Here is a 15,992-nt window from a genome sequence, read left to right as displayed (position 1 = left end):
CTTGAGGGAGTCAATAATTCTGAAACGAAGGTGGGTTGTATTTAATATAGGTGTGCACAAGAATGTTATTCTATGGTTCTGACAAAAACGGAACAGAATTTGGGGTAAGAATTCCCTTCTGACTTGAAATACATTTTCCAAATTAGGAGTTAGGTGTTTTCTCTTTCTATAGTCATTTAAAGATGTGATTTTCAAGTGAATTGAATCTACATTGGTTGAAATACAGTTGATTTAGTGTTGCTTTTAGTAGTAAATATGGCCAAAAGAAACAATATAGTTCTGGCTTCAAATGCAAAGTCACTCAGTTTTCGAGAGAAAATGAAAATCCTGCACATCAAGGATGTTTGGTGTTATTGACAGGTGGAAAGGCTGATTATTATTTATTTATGAATCAGAGTAACAGCGATGGTGAAGATAAAACAGAATTCGATTATGAACCTGAAGATATAAAGATTGATGAACAATTGAAAATTTTTAAGTTTATGAGATGTGTCATTTCTTTTAAAATTAACAGTATTTCGGTACAGGTAAAAATTTAACTTTTGTTCACTGATTTTTTTCATTACTTTAAAATTTTTAATCTATCATTTTTATATCCGGCGTATAAAGCGAACCCGTAAATTTCGATCTTATTTTTTCTATTAAAAATGCGGGTTATACGTCGGAATATACGGTATTTAATATCTGAAAACAATAAAATTTTACAATTTTAAATTGTGTGAAATAGAATATGGATTTAAAAAAGGTTGTTCATCTATATGTAATTAATAAATATTCCTTTGATGCAATGAGATTAACAAATGAGTAAACCAGAATACAAAAAATAGTAATCTATATGGTATTTATGTATACACATTTAAACGTAAAGCAACATTAAGCTTCTTTGATGACATAATAGAACACTTTTTAATGCATCCATCTCGTGTTGCTAAGAATTTTTTAAAACTATAAATTTGCATTATTCTATTTAACACAATTCATTTTGTTATGTACCTCTAACTTCACTTTTTTATTATATCATATTTAGAATAAGCATTAATAAAAAATCTGAAAGCTTTCAGATTTTACATTACGCTCAAAGGGGCGTTTCTTTAACGTCTTGCGTGGTAATTTATTTATTAAATATCATGTTCTTCGCACTTAAACCATAAAATTCAGTTCAACAGCAATATCGCAAAATAATTTTAAAATTAGCATAGCTTTAGAGTTTCCGATACACATTCTCGCGCTCTGGAGATAAAAATGTTTTTTTCGTACAGTGTTGCCATTGCTCGCTTTGAAATCGTTGAGTTTGTTAATCAAAAATTCGTTAAAGTTTTACGAAATAGGAAACAGATAATAAAACAAATACCAAATTTTAAATTTGGTCTTCCAGATACCCATATTCGGGTGGAAACGTTCAATATTCAAAATTTGATGGCTCTAGGTATTGTTGTTTTATAACAGAGAAACATACATACATTTATACAGATTCTTCATTATTTAATTTCATTAAATATAATACAGTGCTCTAATATTTGGTGGCAACAATTTGAAAAGCGATCCGGCATTTATAGTGAACTAACGCAAAATGCCAAAGCGAAATTAATAGTCCTTCTGGGCAAATTGTCCCTTTAGACTAATAATTATTATTATCTATAATGCTTTAACCATGTTGGTGATATAAAGTTTGCTTGAGGAGCGTAAATAGTTTTCTGTTGCCTTTCAGAGATCAGTTGGTACAGAAATAAAATTATAATGATAGTTTCAAATTAGTCTTGAATCCGAGCTTTAGTTTTTTTATGAATTGAATTAAAAGCGCGTGTAAATTTGCTTCAACTTGTAGTGAAATAAATTTTTATTAATTGCGTATGAAAAAGTTAAGACCTTTTTCTAGGAAATTCTCTTTTGTTTAAAAAAATTCGAATATGATGAAATATGGACGATAGTACAATGTACAATAATTTCTTTAAAAAAAAAATTTTGAAATTAACATTCCTTCGTATCATGTGTACTTGATTTATAAGAAATATAACATTTTCAGAAATATAAATATAACATTTCAGAAATATAAATATAACATTTCAGAAATATAAATATAGCATTTCAAAAATATAAATATAACATTTCAGAAAAGTGTGTACTTTTCCAGATACCCATATTCGCATGAGTGCCATGTGTTACTGTAAAAGTATATTCATATTTTATTATTAAACGCCATTGCATGATCCATATGTTTTTTAAGCATTTCCTCATAAAACAAACAATATTGCACATAATGTTTAAAAAGGTTTGCACAATTAATATCTTTTAAACGACTAGTTTAAGAAATGAGACAAATGAGGGACGTTATCAGATTGTGTTACATTTAGAGTCCTATGACACATTTTAGTAAAAATATACGAAATCTTCTAAGTTCTTCTAAGGGCTTCGTAGGAGAAAACATAAATGAAAAAATATTTTCTTTATCGGAGTAAATCAAACAAACCTATTCCACCATTGTATAATCAAAATTATTCATTAATTTAAATTTTTAGTAGGTCATATACAAATACTACTAAGGGTAGCTTTTCATGTTAAGATTTCCAGCGTAATTTTCTGAAATAGACTTTCACTTCAGAAACGTAAGCTTGGTTTATAAATGAGTAATTATAGAATCCATAAAATTCAAAATTTCATGTTTAATAAAATTCTGTCTTTATGCGATCCCTGAAATCATCGCTTTTCTCTTTTGAGTCACATGTTACTGACAATTTTTTCAAACCGAATTTTCATGTCACAAAACTGAATGTTTCATGAAACTAGCGCAAAGAAAGGCTTACTAATTGGAATCATCTTCATAGAAGGCCTCTATAAAAAATAAAGTTTCCTATATTTTTACTTAATTCTGTCACGTGGCCAAAATCGTAGTACAGTGAAATTCCACTTGGTACTTATGTATTATCCCGTCGACCGCCCAAGGAGAGCGATTTAGCGCCAATTACGAACGACTGTCTGCTTTAGAATTCCGCAGTAATGACAGACGATTGGAGACCGTTACCGAAATATTCGCCAACAGTCGACGGGATAATATGCGGTATCTTCCACTTTATTTTATTTATTAGCCCACCAGTGGCCGAGCGGTAAAGACGCTGAACACTGGTAGTTCGGTCCGAGGTTCGAATCCCGCGAACGGGCTGGCTGCATGGGTGTTTTCGTGGTTTTCCCCATGTGTAACGTGTATACGAGTCAGTTCCCCTTAGAAAGTCCTCCACGAAGGCATCCCTCCATTTAGGCAGATAGCCTCGAGGCTTTGCCATAATCACACACACACACACACACATTATTTTATTTATTTCATGAAGTTGAATCATAGTCTTAGTGTTCAAGAGATATTTAATCGTGCTACCTTTATGAAAGGTCCTATGTAAAGAAGTTCAGTAAGTATGTGCAATTTCAGGGATTCTTCTTTGATTTAGTACAGCATCTAGTTATTTTCAGATCTCAACACAAACCTGGAAATATCCGAGTGACACTTGGCGATTATGTCCTGCATTCCAATGTGGAGAGTCTTCCCGCTGAGGTATTTGGAGTCTCTGAGGTGCGGCTTCATCCTAACTTTCGATTCACGCCTCAGGCTGACCGCTTCGATGTGGCCGTTGTGGTGCTCGACCGTCCTGCCCCTTACAGAGAAAATATCAGACCTATTTGCATACCTCGGAAAGGAGCCGATTTCCTGGGCAGGACCGCATACGCTGCTGGATGGGGTGCATTAGAACCAGGTAAGCGGTGGCAGTTAAATTAACCTGAAGATAGTATGATGTAATTAAAGGTTTCTTTATAAGCCTGAGCCATTCCCAAGTCATAATTCGCCTATATAACGCAGGAATTAATTTCTTATCTTCTCATGTTTAATGTAAATATGAGACAATTTCTCTTAAAATGTTCTTCTCAAAAGCATTCTTACGAAAGATTTGCCAGATATTTTTTAACTGGTTGTTACGGTACGTGGGCATCACAAGTGGCCGAGTCGCTGAACACTGGTAGTTCGATAAGGGGTTCGAATCCCGGCGAACGGGCTGGATGTATGGACGTTTTCATGTTTTTCCCCATGTGTAACGTGTATACGAGTCAATTTCCTTTAGAAAGTCCTCCATGAAGTCAGCCCTCCTCTTAGGCAGATAGCCCTTGAAAGCTTTGCCATAAGCAAATAAAACAAACCAAACTAATCTTACGGTCCGTGGTTAAAATGTTAGCGCAAAACTTAGCGATCATATTCTGACTATAGGATCAGTCAGAAATTTATGGAGGTTAGAACAGTAATAGCATTTGATCCCTAATATGATATAACTTGCTTTTAAAACTAAGAAAATGTAGAGTATGGATCTCTTCCATTATAGGATAACACGTATCAAATAATTATTTTCTTTGGAAGAATATGGATGCGACCTTTATACTTCCAGCTAGAAAACATTTCTTCGTCATCATTTCAGTTTCAATGTGGTAAAATGTTTCTAAATATAAGGCATATATCTCTTAGGCTAATTGTGAATAATGCAAAGCACACAACTGTTATCTACCTAAAGAAGGAATGACTTCGTAGAGGACTTTCTAAGATAAAGCCTTTTTTGGTTCAAAGTAAATATCCCCTTTTAATATGATATAGAAATGGATTCTATTTTTGCTTCTCCCATGCACCTGCAAATTCAGATAATTTATTCTGTTTCTTCAAAAACTGTTACATTTTCAGTAAATTAAGATTTTTTCTGTCAACGGGGCGCCATTTAGAGCCAAACATAAAAGTTGGCACAAAATCTAAGCAAATGGCGATAATTATAACGATGCATAACGTTTTAGGGAAAAACATGAATGCGTAATAACAGTAATGTATCGTAAAATATAATACAGTAAGACCCCGCTTAACGCTGTTTCGTTTAGCGCTGTTTCGGTTTAGCGCTCTTTTATTTCAACCCGGGGATTCCCCAAAATTGCTCGCAGTACTACGCGGATTCCCCGAAATTGTGCGCAGCGCTAGGTTTCCAAATAACATATCCGAAACAGTGTGGTTGTGTTTCTTGTTTGGTGCGGTGCGGTGCTGTACGGACGCATTTTTATCATTTGAAACATTTGTTGATATGATATAACTTGCTTTTAAAACTAAGAAAATGTAGAGTATGGATCTCTTCCATTATAGGATAACACGTATCAAATAAATATTTTCTCTTCCATTATAGGATTGTAAGTATAAATTTATATAATACCATAACGATTATTACAGTGACAAATATTATGATCTTTAGTTTTTATCATGGGTGATAATAAAAAAAAAAAACAAGAAAAGAAAGCAACCAGAAAAAGTATTTCACTGGAAACTCAAATGCAAGTGATTAGAAGATTAGATTCTGGTGAACGTCAATCTGAAATTAGTGCTGCATTGAATTTGGCAACTTCAACAATAAAGACAATTCTTAAGAATAAAGGAAAAAATGCTGTCATCGGCAACTGCAACTACGTCAAGCTCTGCAACTGGAATTACCCGTTCTAGAAATAACATTATAGAGGAAATGGAAAAACTACTGTCTATATGGATTGACGACGAAATTGAACGCAATATGCCATTAAGCCAATCTATTATAATGGAAAAAGCTAGAAGAATTTTTAATTACATTCAGGCTGAGTCAAGTGACATAAGTGAAACTTTCCTTGCTAGTCGAGGATGGTTTAATAAATTTAAACATCGAAAGATCTTTCAAACCTGTAATCTTTATGTTGTGAAATAATCTTTCACTGGAGCTTTTAAAGCTGCAAAAGATCGCTTAACACTTCTACTGGGTGGTAACGCAAGCGAAGATTTCAAATTAAAACCACTCCAAAAACCCAAGAGCGATGAAAGGCATATCTAAATCAACTTTACCTGTAATTTGGGAGTCTAATAAAAATTATGGATAACTATATCATTTAAAGAATTATCTAATCGTTGCCACATGTTCTATTCAAAAACTATAAAAAATTAGAACTATGTATAAAAGAAATTAAGTAAATAAAACAAAAAAGAAACAGTTTTTCACAGACGGTTTAGTATTTCTCATTTAATTAATTCAGTTCTCACTTCGCGAGAAGGCAAAAATACATAAAAACTCAAAATATCTATATTAAAAATTACGAAGTAAATTTCAAACGCTTATTTCCTCGAAAAAATTCCAGAAAGAATTAAGCATGATTTAAAAATTTTCCAGGATTGGTTCGCTGAACATTTCCGCCCGTCTGTTAAACGTTATTGCAAAATTAAAAAATCTGATCTGTACACCACATGACTTCCTTTTACGGAATATTAAATTATACGCATTTTTTCTTGCACTTTATTTAAACTTATTAGATTGAATTAAACCTACTTCGCCGACAGCGCATAAACCACAATAGAATAAATGCATTCTTTAAAATTCACTTTGTTTACCATAGCGACACTCTGGCGCTAGGTTTACTTAACAGTATTATATTTCATTCATATTATAACTCAGAATGCACAAAATGTATATCATTTAAAGAATTATCTAATCGTTGCCACATGTTCTATTCAAATACTATAATAAAGCTAGAACTATGTATAAAAGAAATTAAGCAAACAAAACAAAAAAAGGAAACAGTTTTGCACAGACGATTGAGTATTTCTCATTTAATTAATTCCGTTCTCACTTCGCCAGAAGGCAAAAATACATAAAAACTCAAAATATCTATATTAATTACGAAGTAAATTTCAAACGCTTATTTCCTCGAAAAATATCCAGAAAGAATTAAGCATGATTTAATTGGCAATAATAAATGAATGCGTTATCTTTGTTTTTGCGAAGCTAAGTTTCTCTAGATTGGCAACAAATCCACTAGTCTCCTGTTTCAAATGTAAACATCAACAGCCGCCATTAAAACAGGCTTAGCGGCAATTAAACAACTTTGCTGATAATTCTAAAAATATTGCACACAGATTTACTAAAGGCATAAAATCCTTAACCGGAAGATAAAAACAATATAATTCAAGCATTTTTAAAGAAAAAAATGTACAATTTACAAACATATAAGAGTAAAGAAACTGAGGTTACTGAGCCGGGTAATAGAGTGGATATATATATAAATATATTTATATACATTTGGTGCGGCCGATTGCAACAAAAATACGAGGTGCACATCTACATGTTATAGCAGTCCTATATACAAAATTTCAACGTTCTGAGGCTACTCGTTTTTGAGTTATGGGAGATACGTACGTACGCACGAACGTACGTACGTACGTACATACGTTCGCACAGACGCCACGAAAAATTCTCTTCAGAATTAATTTTAAAGCAATTTTATAATATTTTGAAGGAAAAGAGTATTTTATTCTGTCCTTACGTACAGATATCACGCAAAAACATCGTTAAATTGCATTCGATAGTGGTCAAAATGTATATTTTCGTTGAAATATGCTGCCTGAAACTTTTCGCAATTACAATAATACTTCCTTTTTACATCGTACAAGGAAGTAAAAACTTGAACAAGGAGCACTACTATTAATTGATAATGCTCCAAGCCACCCAACAAATTTATCAGACTTAACAACATGCATTCCAGTCGAAGTGGTTTTCTTGCCTTCTAACATAACTGCCTTAAATCCAACCAATGGACCAAGGCGTTATATCCAATTTTAAGGCTTATTACTTGCGGCGAACATTTAAGCAGATGTTTGAAAAAACAGGCGGAGACGGGAAGCAATCAATAAGAGAATTTTGGAAAAACTACAATATCATGAATGCTGTAGAAAACCTAAATCTTTCTTGGAATGAGATAAGAGAAAGATCTTTGAAAGTAGTGTGGAAGAACATTTGGCCAGATTTAAGTAAGACCGAAAACATTGGAAACTCTCGATATGGATGAAATAATGAGAGAAATAGTGGAATTAGCGAAACAAATCGGCTTAGATGAGGTAAATGTGGAAGAGATCGAAGAAATAGTTCAAGAAACAGCAGCTAGTCTTTCTAATGATGAGCTCAAGGAATTAACTGAGCAAGAAGAAAACAAAAATATTGACAATAGTGATTTCGAAGAAGAGCAAAAAGAACTTTCGATGGCGTTTGTAAAAAGGAGTTTGACCACTATAACTGAAATTGTGAACTAATTTGTTAAAAATGATCCAAATTTTGACAGGAGTTCGAAAGCAAGACGGGGTGTTATAGATGCTTTATCTTATAAACAACTTCTAACAGAATGTAAAAGAAAAACGCAAACTACATTAGATGTCTTCTTGACAAAAAGGCAGAAAATTGAAAACACAGAACAGACTGAATGATCTGACTGAGAATTTTATTTGTTTTTATAAGCATATCCGATTATATTGTTTTTATTTTTGTAAGAATTAAATATTTGGTTTTATTTTTATTAAAAATAACATTATTAAATTTAATATCTAACCAATTTTCTATCCATCTTCCCCTAACCCCATTATTTACATGTTAAGATAGCCTCGTTTAGCGCTGTTTCGCATTACGCTCTACTTTGATGGAGCGTATCCCCCGCGTTAAGCGGGGTCTTACTGTACTTATAATATTTAATGTGCGCAAATCCGCATATATGTACACAGCGATCTGCTTTCGCTTTAAAAAAATTAGAGAATTGCATAAATTTAGTTGGCGCTGACCCTAGGCCATTGCGTAACAGTAAACACTGCACAGATATTGATGACGCAATATAAACTGGTTATCATACTGGCGCTTCGGCGCCCGCTTGGCGACTGGCGCGTCGTTAACAGAAAGGTACGAAAGTGTTTAATACAATTTAGGGTATTATTCCCGAGAAATGTTCAAAAAATATTTTATCTGCTTTCAGTAAAAAAACAGTAAGATGTACAACTAGGAAAAAAATCTCAGTACTTATGCTGCTAGTAAATTTATTACTTTATTACTATCTGTTCGCATTCTAAATATAAACCAATATTTTAATTTCTCAATAGGCTCTAAGTTGCGTCCAAAAGTTTTACAATACGTGGCTGTTCCTGTCATCAACAACAAAGTATGTGAAACATGGCACAGGAAGCAAGGTATCAATATCCGGATTCATGATGAAATGATGTGCGCAGGCTATGAGTATGGAGGAAGAGACGCTTGTCAGGTAACATTTTCTGAAATATTATTTTCCTAATTGCCGCCTCTAGGCATTAACCAAATGAACTGTAAACATTTCTAATCAGGCTGCTTTGAATTACTAAATGTTTCGCTTCAGTGAAAAACCAATTTGAGAGGCCGCCCAGAGGGTGTACTGGTTAGGGAAGCCTACTGCGATACCGAAGCCCCGGGTTCGAATCCCGAAGAAGGCATGGATATGAGCCGAGAGTCCTCTCGAGAGGTTGCTGGCAGGGAAAGAATTGCGGCCGAAATCAGTACTATCACCTGTATGGTGCTTAAGGTTCTTTGCAATGACAGGCAATCTTGCTCGAATTGCCATGATGAATTTCGTGGGCTTTCGTGAGCAGCCGGAATCTAGAATTTCATTTATGAGTTCAGAAATGCTGTTCTATTGCAGCCACAAAATTAATTACACACAAAGGCAACCGTCGAAGTATTGTCCTAAATGAAAAAATCTGATGTGTACACCACATGACTTCCTTGTACAGAATATTAAATTATACGCATTGTTTCTTGCATTTCATTTAAACTTATTGGATTGAATTAAATCTACTTCGCCGACGGCGCATAAACCACAATAGAATAAATGCATTCTTTAAAATTCACTCTATTTGTTTACCATAGCGACACTCTGGCGCTAGGTTCACTTAACAGTATTATATATTTCGTTCATATTATAACTCAGGATGCAAAAAACTTATATCATTTAAAGAATTATCTAATCGTTGCCACATGTTCTATTCAAATACTATAACAAAGCTAGGACGATGTATAAAAGAAATTAAGCAAACAAAACAAAAAAGAAACAGTTTTACACAGACGATTGAGTATTTCTCATTCAATTAATTCAGTTCTCACTTTGCGACAAGGCAAAAATACATAAAAACTCAAAATATCTGTATTAAAAATTACGAAGTAAATCTTAAACGCTTATTTCCTCGAAAAAATTCCAGAAAGGATTAAGCATGATTTAAATAATAAATGAAGGCGTTACCTTTGTTCTTGCGAAGCTAAGTTTCTCTAGATTGGCAACAAATCCACTATCCTGCTGTTTCAAATGTAAACAAGCAATGGCCGCCATAAAAAAAAATATTAGGCTTAGCGGCATTTAAACAACTTTAAAATTGTTGATAATTCTAAAAATATTGCATACAGATTTACTAAAAGGATAATAAGCTTAACCGGAAGAAAATAACAACATAATTTAATCAGTTTTAAAGCAAAAAAATTACTATTTACAAACATATAAGAGTAAAAAAACTGAGATCACTGAGCCAGGTACATTTGGTGCGGCCGATTGCAACAAAAATACGAGGTGCACATCTACATGTTATAGCAGTCCTATATACAAAATTTCAACGCTCAGAGGCTACTCGTTTTTGAGTTATGCGAGATACGTACTTTCATACGTTCGTACAGACGCCACGAAAAATTCTCTTCAGAATTCATTTTAAAGCAGTTTTATAATTTTTTTGGAGGAAAAGAGTATTTTATTCTGTTCTTACGTACAGGTACCACGCAAAAACATCGTTAAATTGCATTCGATAGCGGTCAATTTTTGGATATTTTCGTTGAAATATGATGCCTGAAACTTTTCGCGATTACAATATTTCCTTTTTACTTCGTACAAGGAAGTAAAAATAATGTGGTTAGTTTAACGAACTTGAATAGAAATAAAGGCGGGAATTTCGGCAACGGTCGCCAATCGCTGTTGCGGAATTCTAAAGGACACGATCATTTCTAATTGACCCTAAATTGCGCTACTTGACCGGTCGGTGGGTTGATACATAAGTACGGAAATAAATTATGCAAGTAGCACCATATGGGGCTCCAGTTAATAGTAGGTTCTATAATAGTAGTTACGGTAGAACTTCTAGCTATGATACAGGGAACTCAGGATACTGGATAAAGCTTATTTTTTTTAATTTCCTTTTCACAGTTATATAAAATGAAGCTTATTGTTTATTTATTTAAAGTTTTTAATTTAATTTGTTGAATAATTTGTATAATTAAAAAATAATTGCGTATATATTAAATTGCTCATTTTATTATTTTTTAATATCGTGTTCTTTGGACTTAAACCATAAAATTCAATACAACAGCAATATCACAAAATCTTTAAAAAGAGCATATCCCTAGAATTTCCGATACACAGCCTCGCGTGATGCAGACAGAAATGTTTTTTTTTTTTTTTTTTTTTTCGTACAGTGTTGCCATTGCTCGCTTTGAAATCGTTGAGTTTGTAAATCAAAAATTCCTTAAAGTTTTACAAAATCTGAAATAGATAATAAAACAAATTCCAAATTTAGGCTTCCGGATGCCCATATTCGAGTGAAAACGTACATTAATCAAAATTTGATGGCTCTAGGAATCGTTGTTTTATTACATTGCGTGAAACATACATACGTTTATGCAGATTCTTCATTATTTAATTTCTTTAAATATAATGCACTGCTCTAATATTTGGTGGCAACAGTTTGAAAAGTGAACCGACATTTATAGTGAACCAACGCAAAATACCAAAACGAAATTAATAACCCTTCTAAATAAATTGTGCCTTTGGCCTAAATAACAAAATTAAAATTGTTAATTGAATATAACTTTTTCTGCAACAGAAGGGAAAAAAGAAATAAAATGGTGAATTATTGCTGACCATTTTATATTTTTAACATTATATTTCAACGAACATTAACTTTTTACGATTTATCAGCCTACGAAACCCGCTTGCAAGAAGATGGTTATTAGCAATTTATCCATTTTAGCAGTGACTGCATCCTAATTTATAAATGTAAGTTTTACAATTATTTTTTTCTGTAAAAAAATCTTTACAGAAACAGAAAAAGGGACGAAATCTGTTAGGTCACTTCTGGCAAAAGACCTTTTTTTTATTTATACTAGATAAAAACAAAACTTTGTTTTATTTTGTTAAAACTTTGTTGTTAAGAAATTAAATAATGAAGAATCTGCATGAATGTATGTATGTTTCTAACACTGTTAAGAAAAGATAGTACCTAGAACCATCAGATTTTGAATAGCGTAATACTCCACCCGAACATGCGTACCTGGGAGCACGAACTTTGAACTTGGAATGTGTTTTATTATCTATGTCATATTTTGTAAAACTTTAACCAATTTTTGATTAACAAAATCAATGATTTCAAAGCCAGCAATGGTAATACCATACGAAGAAAAACATTTTTTATCTCCAGCGCGCGAGACTGTTTATCGGAAATTCTAAAGATATCCTGTTTTTAAATATTTGGTTATTTTGTTGTTGAATCGAATTTTATGTTACGTAAATGCGAAGAACATGGTATTTAATAAATAAATTTAACATATGAAACATTAGTAATATAATGCCAAAAAAGTGTTTTGTAAGGCATCTTACTAAGAAAAACTGAAGCCTGAACATTGATGTAATAAATTCAAAGAAGACTGAAAAAAAAAAAAAAAGAAAAAAGAAAAAGAAAAATGTTAAACACTTAGCGTTGCATCTGGAATTCTGAACATATACTGCTATGCTGTTTTTGAAATTTTTGTAATTTTTCCGTTGAACTGTGCATGGCGTATTTAGAATTTCCAGTGCAATGTTAAATGTAGCCATATATTTTTTTCCGCTTTTTTCAGTCTTTCTTCAGTTCATAATATCAAGGTTCAGTTTTCTTAGTAAGATGGCTTACAATTTTTTAAAATATTTTTATTATTAACAGCTGTGTTAACTTATTAAACAACATGTTCATTTATTAAACAACATTTCTTCGCACTTGCTTCACGTAAAAGATAATTAAGGCGAAAAATCATAAAATATTTAACAACAGCATATCGTTAGAATTTCCCCAAACGAATCTGTCTCTCGCGCTAGAGATAAAAGCATTTTTATTCCGTATGGTAACTAACCACTGTTCAACTAAAACACGAGAACGCAGTTTAAAGTTTCTTGTGTTAAGCTCTCTTGGTATAATAAATATTGTTACGAAATGTACAGATGCGGTAAGATAGCTTCCTCGCAAAGCAGTTTAGGGTTGCCATAAAATGGCAAAGGAGGCAGGGTTGCCACATTTGGCGAGAAATCGTCCATTTGGCGACAAAATTGGCGATATGCCATGGACGGATGGAGAACCTTCTGGAACGAATTCTTACCGGTTTAGCCCAGAATGTTCTCGAACACAAGCCGAAAGCTATATAAACCCTGCTGGTCTGCAGTCAGTTAGTGTGTGTGTGCCTCGTCTAGAGGGCGAGATAATGAGTCTCGAGCGAGTTGACAGCCGGGCAGCGAGTGCGGAGGGGATCGGTGGATCGTCGAGTGCACCGAAAGAGTCTCGTAGTGTATCACGGTTAGTGCATCGTCGAGAGAGCGCGTTGAGCTCCGTTAACGACTGAACCGAAGAGTCAGGAGCTGTGCTCTGCGTGTCGTTGAGTGCATCGCGAGTTGTAGCGTGGAGAGTCTCGAGAGTACGTGGAGTTCCCAGAACGACCGAGCAGAGTCGGGAGTTGTACTCTGGTGCTTTGCAGTGAAGCTGTCTCCACCGTGATAGCCTGATAGTGTGAAAGCTGTGTCGCTGATCATGCCAGCGTGTATATAACAGTTCGACGACTGTAAACAAGGTTTTGGAGCTGTCCTGATTAATACCGGCTAATAAAGTGTTTTTCGATACTTCATCAAGTAAGGTCATCATTATTCATTCCAAATCCATACGAACCCCTTACGAACGTAACAGAATAAAATAATGTAACAACTGGTGTCAGAAAAGAAAAAACGTAACAAGTGATATAATAAATATTATCACCAAACTTTAGGCGATTTGGTTTCATATTTCTTGAGTTATCATCAGTTTTCCGCCTGTTGCTGAACATCTGGAAACTAGTGTATATAAATCTAAAGCATAATGTAATTGCATAAAAATCATTCTAATTATTTTGGGATACCTCCTAATAGAAATCATTATTAAATTTTTTAATTTATAACGACTTAAACTCCAAGAAATACGATTGTCCAAATATCTGGAGTTCTAGTACATATTCATTTCATTTTTGAATTGAAATTTATTTCAAAACTATAAGACTGTGTAATATAAATATTTCTCTTTTTTATTTCAGGGTGATTCGGGTGGGCCGCTTATGATGGAAGACAACAATGTGTGGTACCTTATTGGTATCGTTTCCGCCGGTTACTCATGTGCAAAACAGTACCAGCCCGGCATATACCACAAAGTATCCAGTTCTTCTGATTGGGTATCATCAGCCATGCATTGATAGATGTTTATTGGCTAGTCAAAGATTTCGCGACAAGATAACACGATGATTTGCATATCTACAGCTGCGGCATCAGATTAGTACGAAATAGTGAATGAAAGTGTGACATTAAGAAATCACAATGATCGATTTACAATACTCAGAAAAGTGTTCTATCTCGCTAATCACAACTAGTACACGAGGTAACATTCTCCTCTGCGAATAGTTTAATCGTAATCGTTCGTCATGCTGCAGCTAGTCATGGTTTTAGTCAAAAGGTGGCGTCACATGTCATATTCTCAGATGTATAGCTTCTAATTGGAAAATGGCTTGTATCCATATATGTGGAACTGGAATGAGTTTCCGTTGATAAATTGAATAATGAATGCATTAGATTCTTAGAACTCACAAATTTAGAAAACTCTTTAAAATTATTCTTAGAAGAATTATTTTCCCAGGCTGAAGAAGACTTAGAAGTTACCAAACGATGTACTTAAAACTTAAAAAAAAATTCTGAAGTAGTTACAAGCTAAACGTTGTAACAGTTCTCTTGTTACGGTACTTTAGAGGAAGTTTTTGTCTAAATGAACAAATTTATAATGAAATTCTATCTATCTTTTTCCTTCATTATAAGCCTTGCCTTTTTCTTTTTATCATTCAGTTTTCAAAATGTTGAGAGTAACTTTTGAAATTCAGAAAGCAAAATTAAAAAATATGTAAATTTTTTGCAAATTCAAAGAGCAATTTAAATTTTTCATTAGCCACTTTCACTGTTTGTTAATGAAACGAATTTCTCAAAGATATTTTCCCCTGGTGTAGTTTCGGTTATAAAAGTAAAATCAGAAAGCTTTTTGGAACAATTTATGAGAATTAAAATATTTTATAGGAAAATATAATCAAGTATTCGACAATCATAAAATTTCTTTTGACTTTTTAAAAATGGGAGCCAATGTTTGTCATTTGCTGAATACTTTTCATCCTTCATATTAAAAATTAAAAACAAAAATCATCATGCATCATTATGACAAACATAACCCAGTCAGATAAAAGACTTTTAAAGTGTAAATAAAGTTTAACGAAACTTTGTATTCCATTTTTAACTTTTAAAATCATTTACGTCCTTAATTACTGTCATTTAAATCTTCCAATGAAATGTTACAAATATTTTTGTTCCTAAAATAGGATTTTTACATGTCATAATTTTTCAAGATAAATTCCTCTTTTACTTCTTTCTTTTCAGATAATTTTACAAATTTATATTTTTCCAAACTCCATAACACAGGGCGTTCATTTTTTAATGTGTTGTTTCAGTGTATATATGTGTATTATAAAAAGAGTGAAAGTGTATCGTTCCAATTGTCATTCCTTACATCTTGATACAAATTATGTAAATCATATTTTAGATATTAAATTATTTGATGACATTGAAATTTGTTTGTTTCTTTGTGTTATTTCGATATTTGTTTTAAATTCAGACATACACAGAACGGTAGACTTTGTTTTAAATACCGGTGTTAAAAGTACTTGAATGTATGATATAAGGGTTGTTGGATAAATAAGTAGAATTTACTCACTATAATTTCAAAAGTGGTTTGTTTATATTTGACATGTTCTTAATAGATATTAAGATAACGATTCAGAAGATACACC

At 33.0% G+C, this 15,992-nt stretch overlaps 1 protein-coding gene across 2 annotated transcripts in view; it reads left to right on the top strand.

Moving 5' to 3' along the window:
- LOC118185574 (serine protease 33-like) overlaps positions 1-15,772 on the top strand; it is a 157,920-nt gene extending 142,148 nt beyond the window's left edge. For both annotated transcript variants that reach the window (XM_085822681.1, XM_085822682.1), the window contains 3 exons: positions 3,460-3,740; positions 8,939-9,096; positions 14,208-15,772. In XM_085822681.1, coding sequence (XP_085678807.1) covers positions 3,460-3,740; positions 8,939-9,096; positions 14,208-14,363 — 595 coding nt within the window. In that variant the 3' untranslated portion in view covers positions 14,364-15,772. The remainder of the gene's footprint in view (positions 1-3,459; positions 3,741-8,938; positions 9,097-14,207) is intronic.
- The last annotated feature ends 220 nt before the right edge of the window (positions 15,773-15,992 follow it).

Source organism: Stegodyphus dumicola, chromosome 8 (assembly GCF_044657685.1).
Source record: "Stegodyphus dumicola isolate Sdum_Otavi_A_Nest chromosome 8, ASM4465768v1".
Lineage (NCBI taxonomy): Eukaryota > Metazoa > Arthropoda > Arachnida > Araneae > Eresidae > Stegodyphus > Stegodyphus dumicola.
Note: the sequence above shows the minus strand (reverse complement) of the source record. Positions and strands in the feature narration are given on the sequence as shown.